The 23376-nt window shown below is 43.0% G+C and overlaps 1 protein-coding gene across 8 annotated transcripts in view; it reads left to right on the top strand.

Annotated features, from left to right (window-relative positions):
• The window catches only part of CDC42 (cell division cycle 42), a 30299-nt gene extending 11722 nt beyond the window's left edge, over positions 1 to 18577 (top strand). For 6 of the 8 annotated variants that reach the window (XM_068915855.1, XM_068915856.1, XM_068915857.1 and 3 more), the window contains 5 exons: positions 2865 to 3006; positions 7999 to 8071; positions 10750 to 10859; positions 10968 to 11165; positions 17152 to 18577. In XM_068915855.1, coding sequence (XP_068771956.1) covers positions 2902 to 3006; positions 7999 to 8071; positions 10750 to 10859; positions 10968 to 11165; positions 17152 to 17241 — 576 coding nt within the window. In that variant the 5' untranslated portion in view covers positions 2865 to 2901 and the 3' untranslated portion in view covers positions 17242 to 18577. Of the gene's footprint in view, positions 1 to 2864; positions 3007 to 7998; positions 8072 to 10749; positions 10860 to 10967; positions 11166 to 15634; positions 16875 to 17151 lie in introns of those variants that run through there. The other 2 variants (XM_068915860.1, XM_068915862.1) reach the window with 1 other exon arrangement.
• The last annotated feature ends 4799 nt before the right edge of the window (positions 18578 to 23376 follow it).

The following is a 23376-nucleotide window of genomic DNA, read 5'->3' as shown; positions in this document are numbered from 1 at the left end:
CATCCCTTTTAACCTTTTCTAAATGTGTATTCTGTCTTAGTCTGGGCCTGAGCAGGTCTGTTCCATGGCCTGGTTTCTTGCTACTGGCTTTGGTGTTCTAGAACTTGACGTTTCCTCTGTGATTAGTGCACCTGTGTGGCAAGGCAGAGTTATGCGAGTACATTTGCAGTAGGGGAAATACTTGAGCAATATTACTCAAGTATAAACAATCAGGCTGTCCCGAACATCGGACGTACCTTTTGAAATGGAGCTCGTAACTTTGTCTGTTTGAATAGATGCGTGTTTGCTTCGGGGCCAAATTGTTAGCGCTTATTGTAGTATTATTGAAGGGCCTGTTCATATGGCTTTAGTGTGCATACTGCTGATCTTCCTGTGTGGAAATCGGGGTCTGCAGAAGTCAACACATTCTCTTATTTTAATATTGAAATATGGCTTCAAGCAGAGGACTAATGATACTGCCTGAAGCCCATGTAAATACTTCAAAGTAAAGGTTTCTGTGGGTATTGAAAGAAGATGCGTAAATGGCAGTGTTCTGAGCGGGTGACTTGCCAGATGCTGATTGACAGCTTGTCCCGAGAAAGCATCTTTGCTGCCATTTCCTAAAACTGACTGCTTGTGGATCTGTTCCTGGCTTGGTAGGAAAGGTTGTGATTAGAGTTTCCTTACAAGTACTATTTTTGGGAACTTTTGAGAATGTTTACTCTGAAGATAGCTAGCTGTGTCTAAATCTACACGAGGCTCTCTGCAGCATTTAAAGAAAAGCTGGTAATATGGTGTGTTTCAAGTCATTAGCAATTTGCTTCCCTTGCCAACTTTGACCAGCATGACAGTGGGATGTGCAGTATCGAATCATGTTGCTAAGACCAGAGCACTCAAAAGCCTGGAGTTGCATTGCTGTCTTTTCCAGATCACTCTAAAAAGCCAAATCCATAGGAAGTGTCCAAATGCCTAGGTCTGTGGGGATGTACTGGATATTTTTTCATGTAGTTACCCAGAAATGAGAGCCATGGCGACATCCTTGCTTGAATAAAGCATTGCCACCTTTGTGGTTGTGAAGTTGCTCTCATGGGTGTCACTTCCTGGCCTCTCTACCCGCACCCTGGCAGGGGATAACTCAGTTTGAGAGTCTACTGCTGTAAATAAATACTACTTCAAGTAAGACAGAAATGTTGAAAGTCGGTGGGAGTTTTGCTGATAGGCTTGCTGGGGTCGGGATTTCACACCTATGTGTGAAAGAATGGTCAAAATCCTGGTACTTTTCCATTTAAAGTAATATGTTAATGCAGGGCAGCTGTGTCTGGCACGGAAGAGGTTGGAAGAGGTTTTAGTGGCAAATACTCATTCGATTTCACGTGCTGAAGTCTGTATGCTGGGACAGTGCTGAAGTACCTGGCTGTATCATGATGTTTGCAATGTCTGGAGAGTAATAGGATTCTTTAGGAACTAGATGCCCTGCTGAGCTCCTCAGCTGTTAGCCACTTCAGAGTGGGACTCAAGATGCATGTTAAGTAGCAACTTTAACCGCAAGATTGTAGAACAGTACTTAGGCCTTCAAAAAAAAAAATCATACTTAAATGACTGTACCTGTGTATTTTTATCCCATAAACTTGTCCCATAACTTTATCCCATAAAGCTTGTACTTCCAGCTTTGAATGCATCTAAGGCTAGATCCTTTCATGTATTTAAAAACCAAGTCTGAAAAGATCTAAAAATTTTCCCCCCCCCCCTAATTCTAAGTGACTCAGCAAAAAACCGCACTGCGTCTTACGGTGACTGGAATTACCTAGTTCTCATTTCCCAGTGTGAAAAGTGTTGATGTCGGACGTAGTCTTAGCTGGTTCTTGACAATTGTATGTAGCAGGGAGGCTGTCTGTAGGGAGGACGTATTTTAAATTTATGAAAGTAAGTAACCTGCTCTCTCTTGTGGAAGGACAGCACCAGTTGCACTTTGTCAGCTTAACAAAACTAATGCAGATTTGCCAGAGCATCAGACTCAAGAACTGGCACGTATCTGGTTACTAACTTACCTGTGTTGCTGAGGGTTTCCTGTTCTCAGGTTTAAAAGACACTGAATGACATAATTTTTGGACATGCAGGAGACCTTTTGTCTTTGTAATGTGCAAGTAGAAAAGGAAAAACTTGCTTTTTTTGTAGTGTGTTGAATTGCAAGTTGATTAAAATACTTTTTAAAGAATAATGAAATTGCTGCTTTCTTGCCACAGTTACATGACCTCCGTTCAGGAACGCTGCATTACAAGTGAAATGTTGTAGCTGAGTCCCCAGGTAGTAACTCACAGTGCCTTTTCCTATTAAATTTTTTTTTTTTTTTGGCACTAGAAGCCAAGATACCTGCTTGTCACTTCCTACTTGCTTGTAAAAACCTCCTGGTTAGTCATGTGCTGCTATACACGTAGTCGTCATCTTCACGAAGGCCATGAATATACAGGTTATGTTTAAGTGGCCATTTTGCCCAAAAGACAAAGGTATGCATGCAGATGTAAACTGCAGTTTGAATGAAGGGGGAGGGGAAAAAAAAAAAAAAAAGAAATACATCAGCAAATTTATCTGCCTAAAACTAATCAGTTGGGCTCTGTAAAACTGGAGATTTTATGGAAAACTTTTTGGCAAGATTAGCGTTTTTTTAGTTTTGGTTTTGATTCCTGGGCTTGTGGAACTAATAGTCAGTTGCTTACATGTGCTTGGAGGAGAGAATACATTTACCAACTGATCTAGGAATATCTTGGTTTTGTATCCTATAGATGCTGTCAATGGTTTGGGCTCCAGGTGAAGCTCATCAATGACATCTACAGCTATCTAGTGAGAATGAGAAACCTCTAACTGTGTATCTTTTTATTTCTGCTTAGGTTCACATCGGAGCTGACATTCTAGCAGACTTCAGCTATGCAGACGATTAAGTGTGTAGTCGTGGGTGATGGTGCTGTTGGTAAAACATGTCTCTTAATTTCGTACACAACAAATAAATTCCCATCGGAATATGTACCAACGGTGAGTATGAGAATGGCTCCGGTTTTTCTTTGGCATGCTGGGGTAGCGCAGCATGAGTTTTCTTCTTCGATAACCTTTACAGCATGTACACCTTAGTACCTGTTATAGCCTGCTTTCCTGTTGGAGACTGAGTGATACCTCATGGAAGACTAAGGTAGCAGCAGAGTGTACCAAACTCACTGGTCATATCTGTTGCATTTCCTAGTAATGCTGGGATGCCTTTCTGGTATCTGGTCAGTTCCTGCTGTTTGATTGCTTTACAGAATCTGGGCTTCCATTTGGTGATAGCTACCAGCTGGGTTTTGTGAATAAGATTATTTTCAGCTGTTAGAACTGCTAAGTGAAGAGCAAGCAGTAGGAACACATGCTCTCCAGCTTAACTGATCTCAGTTCTTGCTTCATCTTCATTTCTAGAAGTAGTGCTTTATGCTGCTAGGGTAGTTTGTGACCAAGGTTTTCCTTTGCAGCTCCAAATGGTCCAGAGGTTATGCAGTGAACAGCGGAGTGTGGCTAGTTATCTCATGTTTAGCTGAAGTCGTGATCAGATTTAGACTGTGTAGTCTTATTTCAGTTGTACCTCTAAACATCTACCAACTTTGTATACAGTCTTTGGTTATTACTCTTCAGTTTTATAATGAAGATAGAAATCTTGAGTCTTACAGGCTCAGTTTTCTGAGATAACGAATTCTTTGGCTCATCTAAAGATCAAGTTTAGAGCAGTGGGCTATCAGCCTGCAAGGCACACGCTCATTATACATACATTTTTTTTTTTTCCTCTGGAAGAAAAGTGCTGCTGCTCTGTATGTATTCTGTATGCAAGATTAGCCTGCTGGCACTGAGGTGATGCAGTTTATTCTGAGTGAGCTTTCTGCAAGATGGTTTGACATTTGGATTCTCTTTCTATTAACTTTCAATGTTATGGACTTAATATTTGGGCTAGGAGAAGATGGCCTCTTCAAGTCAGAGTTTACACCACGATGCCCAAAAAAAAAAACTTGGATCTGGAAGCTCATCACAAAGAGGTTGAATGCCTGCTGGCGAAAGGGTCAGTGCTCTTTTCCGCTATTGTGGAGCGGCTCAGGATTGAAAGAACAGATAGCTATTCTGAAAGAAAGAGGTATCAGGCAGGAGCTGCTTGACATCTCAGAGGAGCTATTTTCTTTCACAAACTTCCTGTCTTTAGGGAAGAGAAGTTGCAGTGAAACTGAGCACTGATGTGACAGTGCAAACTCCCTTGCCTCTTTCTTCAGATATTGGCTTTGTACGTTTTCCGAAGACCTTCAGCTTGCTAACTTTGAGGCTTGCTAGGAATAGGGTAGACTTCCACAGAACAAAAATGTTTGGATTTAGCTGTAAATGTGGAGCTCAGTAGGAAGCTGGTGAAAGTACTCCCAAACTTGAGTGTTCAGGTGGGATTCTGTGACCACTGTTACGATCCTGAAGGTTAGGCCATAGGTGAGGAGACTTATCTTCAGCCTCTCACAGAGATCCTTTCGTTATGGACTGATAGCAGAGAAGTTGTGTTTGGAGCTGTTTTGCCGTTTTCACGTTTTTGAGTGGTGTTGTGCATCCTGCTGTGGGTGCTGTTCTAGGATAACATCCTGCGCTGAACCTAATGAAGGCTGCTTGCCCTGTTTAAGCTATTCATGGTCAAGACAAAGTGAAAAGTGGTCCGTGAGTTCAGGTGATGAGTAGTTCTATACTTGCCCCTAGTGAAATGACCCTTAATTATGTTGAGAAGTGCTGTAATCTTAATTTTGTTTGAAACCTCTTGAGATTAAGTATAAGCCTGCTATCCTGGATATGTAGTGTTTTCTAATAAATAATAATTTCTAATAAACCCCTGGTAACAAGCAATGTGGAGAAGCTACTCAAAAAAACCCAAGGCTACTTGCCAGTAGAGTGTGCTAAAGAAGTGTGCAGGCTTATTTACAGTACCTGTTAAAACTGTCCATGTTTCTGGAATAATATTTACATCTGAACCTCATGGCTTAAGGAACTCGCTGTTCTGGGAATATCGCATGAGTTCTGCAGCACTGCAGGCCTATTTCTAATTCTGTGAGTAACCTAGAGGCTTATTTCAAACTCTGGAAACTGGTAAGTAACCTCTGATTATTCTGGCTAATGCTTCTAGTAATAAGCAGACAAAGACATACAACAGACAGCATTGTTCCCAAAATGAAAGCAAGCTGTCGGGAGAGTCAGCAAACCTCAGTGTTACCAAAATGTTTGTAGCTGAATAAAGAGAAACTATAAGAAGGACCCTAGAGTAAAGCGGATGGGGACTCAAGCTCTCAAGCTGCTTAACAAAAAATGTTTAGACAGGAAAGGAATCCAGAGATAAAATTCTGCTGTAAGAGTCTGGTAAATATGGGTAGTAGCTCAAGGCCAGGGCCCTGACAAACACAGGGAATCGCCTGTAGCAGCTACTGCAAAGCCTTCCTTGAGAGGAAGGTGGCATCCTTCTTCCTTGAGTGTATCTAATGGTGCAGGGGCACCAAGCAATTAGGAGGAAGAGGCTGTGCTTAAGCAATGTAGTAACAGTCTGTCCGTTTCAAACGGAGCTGTTCTGCACACACAGACATTGAAGATGCGGATGTAAATTGCCTGCACTGTTGCCCTGTTTAGCTGTACTTGTACACCATTAGCAGACAGTGCTCTGCAGCAGTGTGGCAGAAACACCAATGGAGAAGGCGTTGGTGGCAACGCACCAGTTCAGACTGATAGATTGGCTGCTTTCACTTGGCTCTGTGTTCTGCAGTTCCTTCTCTTCCTTGAACGTATTTCCCAGTGGGAGATGGGTTTCACACTGGCACCAAGCTGCATCACATGCATATTTTTGGCACCATTCCCAGCCTCAACAGAGGCAGCAAGGGGGATGTCTGTGGAATGACTGAGGCAGCACTTGGGCCATGGCAGCTCAGGTGTTAATCCTGTAGCCCAGAAGTTAGAGGTACCTGCTACGGAAGGCTCTCTGGCACCGGCGGGAGTTGAAACTTCTCATTGGGCTAATTGCTGCTCTGGGTTTTAGCCCAGTTGGCACATGGAGAATGAAATTGCGTGTGAATCGCACTATGGGACTCTAGCTTCCAGATTTATCTGAAGGCCAGCTTTGTAACCCTTGCCTCTTCAGTGCTGAACCCCGACTTTTTTAATAGTGGTTATACCTATAAAATTCCCATTTCTGAGTTGGGGAGCTGGGGCAGAAATCGGAGCGAGAATGCACATTAATCCTCCCAGAAGGGCAGCTACAAGTAACATTACTGACTTCTGGTCACTGGATAGAAATGAGGTGGTAGTAGGGGGTCAGAGTTGTGGAAGAATGCTTATTGAGAAATATCTTCAGGTGACTTAAGCTGCTGACATCTGAAAGAGTAAATGCTCTGACCTTAAGCAAGGAGCATACAAGTTTCTTGTTCTATACCTAGCAACAGTTGGGTTCTGAGCCTGAGAAGTCCTTTAGAGTCTTCAAACAGTAGTAGTCGTCGTACACTGAGTATGCCCTGTGAAATGACTTCCACCCTCCTCCAGCCTGAACGTCTTATTTCTAGCAGGACGCTTGCTAGAGGGGTTTAGTAAAGCAGACTCGAGGAAACTGGTAAAGGATTGGCCTGCAAATAGTGGCGATGAATGTCAATCTCTTACAGTACCTCTGTCCAAAATGGTTTGAGAGGTGAACTTCTGCTTCTAGCTGATGTTCCAGGGGATATGAAACTTCCTGTGGCCATAGCTTCCTTTCCAGTTACTTTGACTTATGATGCGTTAAAAGTTGGGGGGGGGGGGAAGGGGGAGGAGGAGAAGTGATTTCAGGTATTGTTTTAGCCAGAATGGTCAGCCAGAAAAGAGACAGCTCTGAACTATCGCAAGTTCAGCTTTGAAGCGCTGTCTTACTGATGTCAGTCTTGTGTTTTGGGATTTTTTCAAGGACTTGAGCCCTTACTAAAGCCCTGTTAATATATACATGTGACTCTGCTGCTGCTCCTCCACGTTTCTCCCTCCTCGTTTCCATGAAAAGTTTTTGAGATGATTGTTAACCTCTTTCTGCTGCAGTCTGAGCAGCACCCAGAGTTGAAGAAAACTTCAGTTTTGATACGGAGGCTCTGCCTCAACACCTTAGTTGGACATCTTGCCTTTCTAATCTTGCAGCACAGGATGCAGAGATTTTTTTTTTTTTTTTTTTTTCCTGACCTCCAGTGGGCAGGATTTCTACCAAAGCTACTTTCTCTAAATGTTGTCTGTCAAGGTTCTGCATATAAAATGGAGTTGTCTGAAATTCAGGATGCTGACCTCGGACGGTATGTTCCTTGATGATGAGTATGGTCTTCTGGAGTTGGATTATTCATTTTGACTGAGAGTGTGGATTTGATGTGGACTGATTTTAACTGACTAAATTGTAGAGGATACTTCTTCCAAAGCTGGAAGAGAAATTTCTGTTGAAAAGATGCACTCCTTATTGAATTCTGGGCATCCCTAGATGTCCAGAAAGATGAATTTTAAAGAACTGAAGTCTGGTGAGAAGTAGCCTCATAGCTCTGTGCCCTAAAGGCTACAAGTGGGGCAAGGCTTCAGTTTATCTGTTTTGTCTTTGTAGGGATGTGTTTACTGTGTCAGGCTAGGTGTAAAGGCCGAAACACTTGTGGCAATGTGGGAAACCTCCTTGCAATTACAACCAAGATTGCTATAGCTGTTTTGTTAGGTGTGTATGTTTGTTTTTTTTTTTTTTTTTCACCTGTTATACACCAGGTACACCACTGCATATCTTTTGCTTTAGATTCTTCCTGGAAACCAGCTCGTACATCCCCATTCTAAACTGAACTGTCCCATTAACAGTTTTAAAGGTAGTGTTGTAACCCTGTTATTCTGTTATTCAACTCCAATGAAACTTGTTTGAATTAGAAGTGGTCTGGCAAGGTGGGTAGGATGATGGTGGTTTGACAGGTGGCTTATTCACATCCTTCTAAACATGTTTCTTTTTTTTTTTTTTATCATCAGGTGTTTGATAACTATGCTGTAACAGTGATGATTGGAGGAGAGCCTTACACCTTAGGCCTCTTTGATACTGCAGGTGAGCAGTCAAACCTCTGTGTTATTGTAACTTCTCAAAATTTAGTTGAGGATGTCGATTTAAAAAAAAAAAACAAACAAACCTGTGTATCTTCATGTTCAAAAGGGAAAAATCTTTCTTGATTCTTTTCCCCTGACCTCTGGGGAGTTGCTAAATTGAGTTCACTTTAAAAATCTTCGGCGGCTTCTAGAGCTGTTTTATTTTGTGACGCCGGGTGACAAACTTCAAACGTTTGCCTTTAATCTAGGTAATACTTGGAGAATGAGAGGTTTTCCCTTTCAACAAATTTTAAAAGAGGAGGTAGTGAATAAAACGTGGATCGTGTGTGTGTTTTTAATTGTATTTATTTTTGTAACTATCCTAGTTTTAGTCGCCCTGTCTTGACATTGTGGCCTGACGTTAGAACATCTCAGATCTCTGCCCTCTTAAGGTGGATAAAATCAGGCTGATATATGAAGTTTCATGATGTTGCATGAAACTGCTTTTTTTTTTTTTTTAAATAAAAGTAAATCTGCAGGCTTTTTTGGATTGTTCATTGTTATTAAGGCTATTTTTCAGTTTCTGGCTGGAGAAATGTACAGTGATTAAGCAGCTAGCCTCATTGCTTTGCGAATATGAAAATATAGCAAGAAAGGGGAATAACAGGTTTAATCAATCACTAGCTATCCAATCCCCAGCCCCTAATAATAACAAAGTGGTATGCCAGTACCTAATATTGTAATGTATTCTTCAAGAAAGCCTTTATGGAGAGCTTGGTTGATAAACTCATCTAAAATTGCCGTGACAGAACTTAAAAATAAAGCTGGAAAGAGTCAGATTTTAAATGCCTCATTAGTGCCTTATTGCCGATCTGATCTTGTGCTCCCATAAATAAACACTAGCAGCTGAAGTCAACTCTTCCTGTTGTTCTCCTAAATGTGACTGTATGTTAGTTATTGTGAACTCCTCAGTTCTAGGATAAGGAGTTCTGAAGAGAAAGAGGCTCCTTCCTGAAACCCATCTGTGTAGGCTGCTTTAGGGACAAATACATACTCAGATGGCGTCTTAATTCTAGACACCTGGTACCTGCTTGGATTTGGAGCTGTTCCCTAGTGTGGATGGAAGCTGTGTTCAGTCTTTCTCTGCTTGTTGTCCTGCTGAGGTCAAGTGGGTTCAATTCTGAATGGGCCCCTGGGAGCTGGTCTTGTTGTTCTTGGAAAACAGTTCCAGGTTAAATGGAAACAGTTCCAGGTTAATGTTCACTTTTTTTCCTTGAAGGTGTTCACTCTTTCTAGCATCCTCTGTAGTTATCTTAAAAACATGCATGCTCATGTACTATCTCTCAATCCATGAGTGGCGTAACCCATCTAGTATTTCTTAAAACTTACCAAGTGCCTTAGTGCATGTAGGTGATCTTGCACACCTGTGAATAGAAAGGCCTTCCTCTTGGAGGCAGAGTTCTGGAGTTGGAAGGCTTTGGCTCTTTAAAAGTTGCCCAACTTTTTGCTAAGTAGTAGCCAGTCTGACTTACAGAACTTAAATAGATAAAACCTGTATTACTGACTCTCTCCCCTATTTAGAGAGGGGGAAAATAAAAGAAAAAACTGATTATTTTTATCTCTCTAGAACTTGAAGTGTGAGGACAAAGCTTTTGGAGGTAGACTGATTGCAGCAAGATATCACTCGCTGCTTAGGCTCTTCCTTACGTCAGCTGAGCATGATGGCTGTAAAAAGCTGTTCTGGCCTCCTTCCTCTACCTCTAGATCTTCCTCTGCTGAGATGTCCTAGGTGTTGAGTCAGCTCCTCTTCAGCCTGTGTGATAAGCAAGAGTGTATTAGCTGGAGGCTGAGGCCTTTTGAACAAATATTTCTGAACTGGTTGCCAGCAAGAACAGTGGCTGAAGTGGGGTTCCTTAAATGACAGGTTTGCTTTCTGAAAAAGAGTGCTACTGAATTGTAAGACTGAAAACTTGTGTGGAGTTGGACTGGTGGGACAGTGCTAATGGTGCCCCGTGGGAACTGCCTGCCCTCTTACAGACCTGAAGGAAATAGCCTGGCTTCCTTTGAAATGTGTCCTGTGCTGGGACTTTGGGGCATTTTTAGGTAAATGCTACTAGGAGGACTGACTCCTCCCACATCTGTAACAGCAGCATTCTCCTCTTCCCTGTTATTACTCAAAAGGTACTTCATCAAGTGTTTGCACGTATAAGTCAAGACATCCTAGCGAACAAAATTGCCTTTTTTTCCATACTGCTTCTGTAACTTCAGTCTTTGCATGTTAATGTAATTTAGCAAAATATTTTTTTCATGAATAGCCTAGATGCAAAAGACTTCATTGTCTTATAACTAGACCCATACTCTGCAAATTCGGGTTATAATTGAGGAAAGCATTCTGCAGGCTGAGGGGGTTTGATCCAAAAAATTATTCTGTTGCGCTCATATCTGGCTTCCCTGCCCTCCTATGCCTTTGTTAAGCAGCTCTTTGTTACATAGCAACTGAATGAATTCTGTATTTGCAAACTAGACTCTCTGAATGTTTGGATTCAGGGCATGTGTATTTGCTTAAGAGTTAGGATTACTCACAATAATGCTTTTGTGCTGGAATATGTATCCTAACCACCTGTAAAAGGGCAGCATTTCGTTACTGCCTGGCTCAAAGGGGATCTTCTCTGATACTCTGTTCGTTCTCTCCCCTTTTAGGTCAGGAAGATTATGATAGATTACGACCCCTCAGCTATCCGCAGACAGATGTATTTTTGGTCTGTTTTTCAGTGGTCTCTCCTTCTTCATTTGAAAATGTGAAAGAAAAGGTTGGTTGAACTCTGCCTAAAAGGGGAGCTGCTGCAGCGATATGGGAAGTGCCTGAAGTATTACCTCAGTAGCTGGTTAGTAACAAGGACTGTCTCTTCTCTCTTTAGTGGGTACCTGAAATTACTCACCATTGTCCAAAGACTCCTTTCCTGCTTGTTGGGACCCAAATTGATCTCAGAGATGATCCCTCAACAATTGAGAAACTTGCCAAGAACAAGCAGAAGCCCATAACTCCAGAGACGGCTGAAAAACTGGCCCGCGACCTGAAGGCCGTCAAATATGTGGAGTGCTCTGCACTCACGCAGGTGAGAGTTGGTCTTGGACCATTTCTGCTTGCTTGTGTTCCATACTTTCTTCAGTTATGGGAAAAACAGCTGAATATGGCACGTGAAAAGATTTGAGCTCTGTTTCTGCTGTTGACACAATAGCTTTCTCTTTGTCCTATTGTTCTAAGGCACGAGGAGTTGGAAGTGGTACGAAGTGAATCATGTGAAGAGCAGGCGTAGTGTAAAGGGGAGAGAGGGAGGAGGATCTGCTGACTGAGTTTGCTTTTGTGTTAGAGAAAATGTTGCCTTATTATCTGAAACTAGGTAAAAGTGTTGTGGACAATAAGTGGATCAGGGCACAGAAAGCAGCTCACTACTGAAGAGAGTAGGCAAACAAAAAACCTCTCAGGCGAGTGATTTCCCTCTTGGAGAAATCAGTTTTTTCTAATTTTAAGACTAGAAGCATTCGTAGTCTTGAGAGCTTCTTTCTCTTCCTGTGCAATCTGTGGAGAGCTACATTTCCTGTGTCTGCCTTAAGATGGAAGCTCTGCTGAAACAGAAAACAACAGTGAAACGGTTCTCGAGACCTAAACGTAGTGGCGGAGTGCGAACTAACTTTGGAAAAGGAGTCTAGGACGTAACTAAAATTGCTGACTTGAGATCGGGAAACCTTTCTTTTTAAGTTAGGGGTAATAGGGGAGGGATGGATGGGAACCATTGGCTGCCTGGCTGGAATGCTGCTTTCTCTTTGGGTACCTGGGAAACTCTAATTTTCTGCAAGAGCAGGCATACAACTTAATTGCTACTCTTAATTTACTTTGTGCTACTCTGTACAGAGCTTACATCCCTATCTGATGTACGTGGAGCTAGGGGATGCACAGTATCAAGTCTTACCCTCTTTTCAGTTTTGCCGTGCGTTAATGTGGTACCTTGAGCACAAAGCTTTATTGCTGAACTTCAAGCTTGAAATTCTGTTTATCTTGCACCTTTTGCCCAGACTGCATGATGGCCCTTCCATTTGGGATCCTGAGACTCTTCTGTAACAAAGCTTTACCTTAGTATTTGTTGAGAAGGGGCTTTGATTAGAAGCGTGCAGGACACTGGCACTGGATGTGTTGTGGCAAGGCATACTTATTTCATCCTGGGAATCCCTGATCAAAAGGTAGTCTTGGCTTCTTTAGTGCCCGCATGCAAGCTGAGGGTTATTTGTGCTTGAGCTGAAATCCTCTGGTTGGTTTAGTCCCGAAGCGTTCACCTTCCGGGATTTTTGTCTGTGGCACAACCACGTAAATGCTGCTACTAACTAGGCTGTAGGACCTGCCGTCTGAATAAATGCATACAAGGATTTTTGTTCTCTGTTGCTCACTGAGACACCTCTACCCTATAGCTTTAAATGTGCCTTGTTTAGTTTGCTCAAATTGCATGGAAGCACTTGAAGTTGCCAGAATAGAGTTGATGTGGTAGAAATGTCAGTGTTTATCCATTCTTTCCAGATATGCAGTTAGTTGATCTGTTGCAGAGAACAGATTTATGCCCTCAGAAGCTCAGCTTGAATTTCTTCGGCAGCACTGCTAGTGCTTGTACACCCTCGGATGGTTTTAGAAATCAGGAATAACCTGGTAGGAGGGGTTCGAAGGCTTCTCATCTGGAAGACCAGTCGGTTTGCTTCTGCGCTATTCCTCTTCCTTCATTTGTTGTTTACTTCTCAGGACAATGTTTTCTTAGTCTGTCAGTAATAGCTACCAAACAAAAAGATAGATTATATGCGGAGGGATATTAGAAGTTCCCAGCAGTGATCGAGCCGGCAGCTTGCTAAACAGAGAAGGTGGCTGGCCTCTGTAGCCAGGAGGGGTATTTTCAAACCTGCAAGGGACTCTTGTAGTAGTTGGTTTCAGCTGAAGCTTGAGTGAGTTGGGTAGTCCCTATCTTCTCTCTACCATGACTTCCATCTATGCAGTTCATCTCAGCAGTATCTAGAATGGTTTTTTTTTTTTGCTTTTGCAACTAATTTGCAAATGGGTTGGACACCATGGTAGCAAATAACCTCGAAATGCTGAACCCAGGTTGTGGGTTCTTTCTTTCTTTTTTTCTTCTTACCTGGGATGAAGATTTCACTTGTCTGCGCAGAAGAGTCTTGTTCTCAAAGTACTAGGCGAGTCATAAGAGGCTAGGTTTCTAGGTCCTTATAGAAAAGACAGAATATCTCTTCTTGCTCGAGTTTAGCAGTGCTGAGGATTCAGTGCCAAGTTCCCCCCCCCCCCCCCCCCCCCCGTCAGGTTGCGGAATCTTTTTGTTTTTTGTGATGAAGGTAGTGGATTATGATGAAGGTAGTGGATTAGATCAGTTTCAATGCCTTTCTTAAACTTTTCTCTACAAAATAGTACCCAAGTACAGCTGTAAAAAGTGGATAGTACTTCTCTATTAGGAAAGAATGACTGACAAACAGCTTGTAACTACAATGATTGATTGTTGCCTCTGTTGCATTTACTGGTCAAATCTCTGAGCAAACTTTGAGGCTCAAGACCGGTACCTAACATAGCGGAACACTTTGAATTCAATTCCTTTTCTTTTCCTGATATTTGGCTTGAGCATAGCTGAGAGTTTGGACGCAGCCAGATTCATAAGTATCTTAAACCGCTCATGAAAGCCGGGGGGGGGGGGGGGGGGAAGGAAGCCTGAGCTAAAATGGCTCCCCATTGTAGTGTAAGAGTATTCTGGTTTAAAGTAACATGGCTGTGGCCTGCTTGCCAGGGATGTCAGGTAGAGCTTCCATAATATGCTTACTCCTGATCATTCAGGCTTGTGATCCAGTCTCATTTGCACAACAGTTTTGTCCCTGTCTTGTTTTTTGTCCTTTATCCCTGTTTTTTTTCCTATTTCCTTCAAAACAAATCCCAAATTCTGATCTCTAAATAAATCTCTCCTATGCAATTGGAAAACAGAGGAGTCCATGGAGTAGCAGAATTAAGAGAATCTGGTTTCTTTACTCTTGCCCTGCCTGGGTTTTTACTCTATCTGGCGGTGCATAATTGAGTTTATACTACAACCTTAGTCTTGCAGAGACAGAAAACCGAATTAGTGCTTGAATTTCTTGTAGGCATTTTTGGAAGTGTCTGGCTCTTTTGTCAGACTTGGTTGCAACTCATTTAAAAAAAAAAAAAAAAAGTTGCTGGGGAGGATGTACAGCATGATTGCACATGGTCGTTTCCTTAAACAACTTTTAGGCTTTCAAGTATAGTCTTGCATAGAACATGTTGGACTTAAATGTTTCCAGATGGAATTGTCTTAGAGATTTCCCATGTATGTGCTTCAGTAGAACAAGATTAAAGACTTTCTAAAAGGGATATATCCAGTCAAACGAGTGAGGGAGAAATGTATTTCATTTAAGTGATTAAATTACTTCCTGTAAGTAATTGTAGCTTTTACAAAATTAAGAATTTTTTTCAACTTTTCTGTTTTTCTTTGACTGGTGTAAGGCAATTTTTCTGAACTTAGGAAGGTTGTACTCATGACAGTGGATTTAGGCGAGTCCAGTTAGCACAGACCGAGCCAGGTTTCACTTCTAGTGTTCACGTGTAACTTGGCAGAATTGGGTAGGAGTGGTAACGTATTGCAGTGTTCCTGTTTTGCTTATAGCAAATGCAATGCATGCTTTGTGCTCTGGTGTAATCCCTGCAGATTTCTTAAAGCTCTGTGACTGCTTGTCTGGTGTTGGATCTCGGTTATTTCCAATTCTAACACCATTTCTGTCTTCCTGTAACTTGAGTGGTTTTACTTGCTTCGGTAACTAAACTGAATAACTGAAATGCACCATTTCCATAGCTGACTGTCAATGTCAAAATAGCAGTGCTGGTAAGGTATTGCATCACTCTTTAAATATCGGATAGCTAATGTCTGAAGATGACAATGGCTTACCAGGCAGGTACTGCTTCAATGCCAGATGGTACTTTGCCAGCCATCTGGAGATCTTCAGTTATTCAGGGGCTGAATTCACATAGAGTGGTTGTTGGAAGCCTTCAGTCTGAACTATCTGCCCTTGTGTTAGCCTGGAGCAAGAAGTCAGTGCATCTGACCCACTTGCTTATCCACAGTGGGTGACTAGAAAAGGAGATGTGTATACCTGACCTTTTGGAAACCCGCGGAGGGGCAAATGCTCTCCACGCTTGCTAAGAATATATTCAGCAGTTAAGTGGAAACCAAAAATTTCCCTTCTCCCTCCCCCTCCTTGGTGTTCTTGCCAGTTGCTGCTATGTTTGTGCCTCTGCCCTTTTGGGTGTTCATTTTGTCTAACGCGGCGGCCTGTCACGTGTTCTGTCTGTCTCTAACTTTGACTTCTGGGGCATCTAAATGAGATTTCCTCCTGAGATCTACTTTGTTTTTTCAAAGTAAATCTGTTTACTGCCTCTGTGAATTCAGCCTGGTCGATCCTGAATGCTCTGTGTATCTGCTTGTTTTTCTCTAATCCTCTAACCTGGCTGCTGTTTTTTCTCCTCCCCTCTGTCTTGTAGAGAGGTCTGAAGAATGTGTTTGATGAGGCTATCCTAGCTGCCCTCGAGCCTCCGGAAACTCAGCCCAAAAGGAAGTGCTGTATATTCTAAACTTTCTCCTTCCCCTCTTGCTGCTGCTTCCTCTGTCCCACTACTGTAGAAATCTGGTTAAAATGAATAAAACTGCCTTGATTGAAAGCTGTTGTGTCTGCTTACCATCTTAGAGCAACCTCTGTATTAGCTTTTGGACTGAAAAAAGTACTTAAGTTCTTTAGTAAAACATTGTGACTGTGGAACATGAACTGGACTCGCTTAACTCTCTGCTGCCTGGGTTGGCAGGTGTGGGTAGCTTTATAATTGAGGCTGTTGGGGGGGAGAAAGGTCCTGGTTATAGCGTTATTTAAAAGAAACAATGAAAGAATTAAGACGCGATGTTTGATCTTCCCGAATCCAACTGGAAGAAACAATGTGGTTTTTTTTCAGTTTCTACTTGTGACTCTTGTTAACTGTATTTGCATGACAAAAGTACATGAAACGGTGATCTGCAAGTTGTACTGTAATGTGAAGGATTTTCTGGTTCTCCTTTGTGCAGTGAGATTCTTTCCGTTGCTATTGCTTTGGCTGTCTGTGCTGTAGTGGAGTATTTGTTGGTCCTTGGGGAAGGAAATATCAATGTACTTGCTACTGCTTTATGAATTGTTAAAATCCTTGCTTTCACTAACATGGATGACCTCTTCATTTCAATAATAGATCCTTAAAGCCTGTTACTGTAAGATGTAAAGCTGCTTCTTACACTCATGCTTCTGATTTTTATTGTTTTGAGGAGAAAAGTCAATTGTAGTTATCTTTAAATTTTGAAATTAAAAATTGCAGTTGTTTGTATAAATGACTGTTGAAGCTTTATTCCGATTTGCTCTTCCTGGCTTCAGTTTAACATTTATACAATGTACAGTGCCCACTTTGTATTTCTCCCATCTTGAGTTCTTTATACCATGCATAGCTTCTGAGCTCTACCTGGCTGCTTCTAACCACCGAGTATGCGGGGCTGGAAGTCTTGAGCAGAGTGTACCGGACTGTGAATTACTGTTGCATGCTTGCCTTGTGTCTTCCTCTCTCCCTAGACACACGGGTATCTGCACCACCGCGCCCGGTACGCTCCAGATCCAGCTGTTTCATTTGAATGCAGTACTTTCTGCTTTGTCATTAGCATGTGAAATGTGTTACTAGCCAAGTAATCATAAAAATTGCCTTGAGGAAATGACTTCAGTACGTGTGTTTTGCCTCTTGTGAAGTTTATTGGCCTGTTCTCAAAGACTGCATTCCTGTTCAGAAAATCCGATGCTCTGCTAAGGAACTGCTAACCACAGCAACACAGCTTGGACAGAGCCTAGTTGAGCAAAAGACTCTCTGGGAATTCTAGATGGCAAACCTTGATCCGTCATTAGCGGGGTTTGTCTGCCGCTTGGCTTTTTATGGCTTTGTTTGTATCAAAACTCAAAAATGAGACTGCCCCTTTTTCTCTCTTTGCCCCTTTTCAGAAAGGCCTAAAGAATGTATTTGACGAGGCGATATTGGCTGCCCTGGAGCCTCCGGAGCCGAAGAAGACTCGCAGGTGTGTGCTGCTATGAACGTCCCTCCACAGCCCCTTCTGCAAAGCTGGTGTTTGATGTCATACTAAAAGCAATGTTTAAATCAAACTAAAGATACAAATTTTAAAATTTGTTTTTGCAATAATGACAAATGCCCTGCACTCCCATCTCCCCCACACGATCCCTGTGTGAGATGAGAATGTTAGTGTTTGTTCCCCGGTGCCCTTTCAATTCAGTTAAAGACTAGTTAATTTTGAATAATTATGTATTATCAGAAAACACTGATCAGTACTAGTTTTTTTTATTTTGTTTACTGTTTCTAATTTTTGTTTAAAATCCAGGCATGCTTGTGATGACTTCTTCTGTAACAGACTAATTCTGGGCTCTTTTACTGAAGCCTTGTCCCTTATGCCAATCTGGCAAGACTTGGTTCTGGTTTCAAGAACTTCTGGGGCTGTTCTACAGCCAGCCAGCAGCCTGGGAGTGAGCATACTTTAGTACTAAAGACAAATTCAGGAAACGTAAGAAGTCCCAACCTGGTGCTCCTCTAAGGAGGAGTGTAGAAGACGTATCTGCACCTCCTCTGAAGTTGCCTTGTATCTCTTCCCCTGGCTTTCCACTGTGCAGGTCATAAATTTCTACACGTTCCTCTAAGTTATGAAGTTTTAAGAACAGGAGAATCCTTTTCTCTAGATGCACCATCAGACTTGAAGCTAGCTTGCCAGTCTTCTCCTTAACCTTGACATCATAAACTTTTGTCACGTTACAAAGAAATAACTGTACCTTTTTAAGCGTGCCCGACTGGTTTAGTTGGCTTTTAACAAATCCATCTTCTGCCACTCCTTAATGGTTAGGGAAATGCTTACAGTTACCAACATATACACTGCTGCTCAAACACTTTGAAAGGACCTGGTATATATTAAAATGAGTTTTGGAGCTGTGGCTGTGGTGCATCTCTTACTGGATGGTTTGGCCTCCTTCAGGGAGGGGTGGAAAGATAGACCTGTGTCAGTGGAAAGGAACTGCAGGGAGGGATTTCTAGTGTGTAGTGTGGCACCATATAGGGACCAGTTAAAGGAATCCCCCTTTTCTGCATTGTGCTTGTAAGTAACCTTGGAACCTGTAAGATGGGCTCCAGCCCAATCGGGACTGTGTGCGAGATCTTTGCTTAGACTGCAGTGTTTGTAGGGATTTTACCAAAACTATATTTTGGCTTGCAAATTCAAATTTTTTTTTTAAGACTTAGGGAATCTTCTCCATTTTCCCACATTTCTAATTCTTGTAGATTCGTTAGTGTTGAACCAGTGCTTTTCACGTCGAAGTTCTTTGTATATGCATTCTTTTCAGATGTATTAAACATAAAATATCTTCACAAGCCTGCCTGAGGGTAGTTATTTCCCTTGCCTTTCTCTTGAGTTTGAAGGACTTATGAATATGGCTTTAATACCTTGTGAGCACCCCCTTTCCTCCTTGCAAGTCACTTTTGGTCTCCTCTTAACCCCTAATCCCATTGCTTCGTGTCTTCCCTCATCTCTGCTGATGGCCTCTGTTCTGTCAAGATTGCTCTGATCTTTGACACGGGATCACTGTTGTCATAGCAGACCCTGGAGAGGGGCGCAGTGGCCCTTAAATATGATAGAAGGGAATACTCATTATTGTGCATGTTAAAAGTAGGCTCTTGGGGTCATCTGGGTCTTGCACCTCTTCTGTCTGGAAGCTAGTCTTTGCAGAAGTTTTCTGTTGCTCCCTGTTCATGGGCAGATAGCAAAGAAGCAAGAGGGGCAAATGACGCCATGCTTCTCTCCCTCTCAAAAATACACGGGGTTTATTTTGCCTTTTTTGCCTATTCTCCAAAGAATTGGTGAAGTCTTGCGCTGCTGATGCGTGATTTGTATTAACCATTAAAACACATTCCAAAGAGCTTTGTTAAAGGTCCTTTTTTTTTTTTTTTTTTTTTTATTTTAAGCCGACTTGCGGGTACTGCAGTCCAAAAGCTCGACGTAAAATGTGTACTTTTCGCTTTTCTTAGTGACAGTTGAGTGTTGATGGCTGCTGTGTGTACTTGTAGCAGGCATAAATGGGCTACTGCATCTCCTGTTTGCTAAACTGAATTCATGTGTCTAAACCCGGCAGCGAGACTGGTGACCAAGGATTGCCTGCATAAAACCAGGCAGGAAACTGCCTTCAAAATGGAGGGGAGGGTGCCTTAGGACTCTTTCTTTGCCTAGCAGGCTTACCCTGTCAAACTCTTCCTCTCTTGGATATATCTTTACATTGGAGTTGCCTACAGCTACCTGGTCTCCTTGTGTATGTTGTCTCTGAAAGCGATACGTGCCAGTCCTTTCACAGAGCTCAATTTGGCTAACCAAAAAACCCGTGCTGTATGTAGAATGGGTGCCACAAGATTAAACTTGGTTCTAAAAGGAATCCTGGGGCACTAAATAATAGGAAAACATGCTTTTCAAGGAACACTGCTGCTTTCTTCCTCTCTGTGTTGTATTAGCTTCGCAGAAGTGTGATAGCTCCATAACCTTCTTAATATGTACCTGTCCCAATCCAGAAAGAGGAGGAAGAGTTGTTACAGCTGGCAAAACAAATTCAATCAGTTTGCCTTGTGGGCTTTTTCACAACAGTTCCTTTTTTCTCTTGAGCTCAGTAGTGAGATCCCTCTCATGCTGGGTATGCGAGGTTTTCTATGTTGCCTGATTGCACTAGCAGCTAGTAAGAGCTCCTTGGTTAACTGTCTCCCTTCCTGTATGAAAGGGTGCTGAAGGCTTTGGAAAAATGGGGACAAAAGTGGAAAAGTCGCTTTCTTTCCCTTTTGGGATTGCAGTTGTCAGCTAGCAGATTTGAAAGCAAAGATCTTGGGGCGGGGGGGTGGGTGAGGGGTGTATTTGGGCACTTCCTGTGATACTAGCGTGGCAGGCTATTACTTGGTGTTAGTGGGGTTGTCTCATGTTACTACTTTTAAAATAGAGGACTTTCCTATCTGAAAATGCGCCTGCAGCTCAAGTGCTGTTTGCTTGCTCACCTGTGAAGACTTCTAAGGTAGCCTTAGTGACTCACTAGCAGAACACAAGCTAGTACGTGAGGTCTGGGCTGGCTGTTTAGTGAAGTACTCCCTGTGTTGATGGTGTCCCTTATAAAGGGCCAACAAGTCTCCAATAGGAAAGCATCCCAGAGTCGTGTTAAAATTCTTCCAGGGATGGCAGGCTATGTGGAAACAGCAGAGCAGGCTCTTGTTTTAATGGCTCTGGCAAAATCACAGTTTGCTAATGCTACAGGGCTGCGATGTACAGCACTCTCTTAATAGGAAAGTTGCATGATTAACTAAAAGATTTTTAAATTGCCACTTCTTCCTGTATAAGGAATAGGCTAGCCAGTTCTGTTTCTCAAATGGCTCTCAACCAAACCCTCTAGTTTCCCTAATATTTAATCAGTTTTGCTTAATTCAGCAGGTAGCGAATGGAGCTCTTGCTTCTGCTGGTCGCTCCTAACAAGTGATTTGGCTCTGTATCCTCAGCAGCTTGTTGTTGTCTCCAAAAGCAGTGATCATCCCCTTTCCCTGCTTTGGCCTCATGCTCCTACACCATCCTTTACATTAGCTCTGCTGCTTGTTCGGTTGTACAGGGAGATGATTACATTCAGTAATTGAACAGAAAAGTAACATCTTACAGGATGCTTTTCTGCTGGATTTAATTGAGTGAACTCTAGTGCCTTTTTTTCCCCCAGTCAGATGGATGCCAAAACCACTGCAAGGGAGGAGGCAGGAGAGCAGAGCTGGAGTAGAGGCTGAGGGAGGAGGTGTGAGCGCACACACAAAGTCTGACCAGCTCTATCATGCAAACGCATGTATGCCTTGGTGACAAATGGCATGAATCAGTTTGTTTTTCCACTGGGCTGCTGCGAACAGAGTTGAAATATGGGAATTGAGGAGTATCAACTACTGGGCGAGTACTTAGCATGGAGAAGAATCCTGCCTCTCTTGTAAGGGATGTACTTGCATCGGAAATCCAAAGCAAGAGGTTGGGCTCCAGGGCTGATGACTGGTGGGGAAGAGAGCTCCAGGGCAGCAGTCCCTTTCCCTAGCAGGGGATAACTGTAGGCACGCCCTCGTACTCTTTCCCTCCTGTACTGATTTAATTAATATGTGAAAATTCCCCACTATGTATGAGCTGATCTAACTAACCCTACTATTTCTGTAGCTCTTGGTGCAGGGATGATCCCTGCATGGTTGCTCTAACACAGACTGGTGCTAAGATTGTGTCAAATCAGTGGCTGGTTTCTTATCCTCTGGGCTTCCCCTGTGCCATGCCACCGCTTATCCCTGTTGGAGGCATCTAAGCTTTCTTTGCTTTTCCCTTGCCATTTCCCTGTGGGATGATGGGAAGCTACGTTATGCCTTGGAAGAAACGGTGCTGCTGAACAACTGTGCATGGGCAGGGAGAGCACGTATATGAAGGTGCTTGCAGGACAGTGCAAGAGGGGATGCTTCCTAGCTCGATTGCTCACTGCCATATTTGCTGTCAACTCCTACAGCTTCAGGGATCTGTTTCACAATTCAGGACATATGTGCTGTGAGGGCTGCCACTCCAGATGCTCTTGGGGTCCTCTTTTCTTAAGCTTCTGGGAGGTAGCTTTTTAGCATCAGTGAAATCGACTGAGCCTCTGCAGTTTTCCCAGGAGAGCGTTCATCATCCACTCAGCCGGGTTTCCTTCGCTCCTATCCACCCTCACCACTTTCCCAGTAATGTGCTGGTTCTTGCCATCATTGCTATGCGCTGTACTTACCTAGGTGTGGTCCTTATTAAAGAAAGGGTAGGGTATTGTGTAAGGAAAGATGAGCACATTTGATTAAGGCTGCTGAGAGGAGCTTTTTGGAGCAACTCCGAGTCTTTACTGACGCCACTGAGAAAATACTCAGGCTTTTTAGAAGTGCTACGTGCTTTGCTTCATGGCAATAGCCAAACTCCAGTACAGCGCTGGGTGAATGTCGCATGTATTGCCTTAAACACTTTCCAAGCAGTGTGTTATCTCATCTGGCTTGGAGATGGTCCCCTTGCTTGCTTACTGTCTCTGCCCGGGTCTTGTTTGCTTTCCCTTTCCCAAGGGGCTCTGCAAAGGGGGGCTTGACAAGGTATGTCTACCCCCGTGCATTAAGTCAGATCAGAGTGTGCTTTTGAAGCAAATCTCCAAGCTGTCCTTACTGGGCGTCCTTTAGTTCACACTGCAGAGTGTTTTTTTTTTTTTTTTTTTGGAGTGCGCTAGCTGGATTTGTACTGGGTGAAATTAAATGGAGTATTGTGCTCCAACTGCTAACGGGGCTTGGATCTGTGGGACTAGGCTAGAGCTAGCTGGAAGGGGCCCTCCTAAAAAGCACACAGTGTGCCTGGTGGGTACTTGTTTTACTCAGCAGATCAGCTCCTGTTGTGCTGTGCTATTTGCTGCTGTAGCCATAGCTAAAAACAGACTGATGATTTTGGCTTGTTCCCAAAAGGCAGCAATGTCCTCTGTTACTTGGCCACCCTCTAGGTCTCATTTTGCAGCTGGTAGCAGCTGCCTCCTTTTAAAAACAGACTTTGAGTGGGGTTTGTGTGAGAGCTGTTGTGTCAGCACTGCCCCTGACCCAGGCTTCCTGTTGCCTTAATTTTTCTAACTAGCTTCTCTCAGTGTTTATGCAGCTATTTTGTGCAGGTCCTATCCTGGCGAGGTGCATTGCTTGTCTTGCCCCTGCTGCCCATGCTCCTCTCATTTTCCTTTGAGGAACGTTGCTCACTGTTGCACCTCTTTCACCCCCAGTCTCCTATCTGAGGTCTGCGTTATCAGTCTGGATGGCTGGTTACCTTCCCATTAAGGATATACATTGGACAGAGAAGAGCAAACATGAAAGAAGAAAACATTGCTTTAAAGAAATAAAAATTCTAAAGTGGCTAAACTAAGAAGAAATTAGTCCTAGCTGGCAAAAGGAGCAGGCCCTGCTCCTGGCTGCGTAGTCCTGCTGCTTTCCTTGCCTTAGTCTAGGTGGTGATCTCTCCCTTTTGGGAGCTGAATGAGTTCCCGAAACGCAGCCTGAAAAAAAGGTGAACAGGAAGTTGTTAGTTGACTGGAGCTCTCCTGTGAACTCTTTCCTAAATGACTTGCCCAGGGTTTCACAAGAATCTGGTAACAGGGCAC

This window comes from Struthio camelus, chromosome 21 (genome assembly GCF_040807025.1).
Source record: "Struthio camelus isolate bStrCam1 chromosome 21, bStrCam1.hap1, whole genome shotgun sequence".
Lineage (NCBI taxonomy): Eukaryota > Metazoa > Chordata > Aves > Struthioniformes > Struthionidae > Struthio > Struthio camelus.
This window is presented reverse-complemented; position numbering and strand designations above follow the sequence as displayed.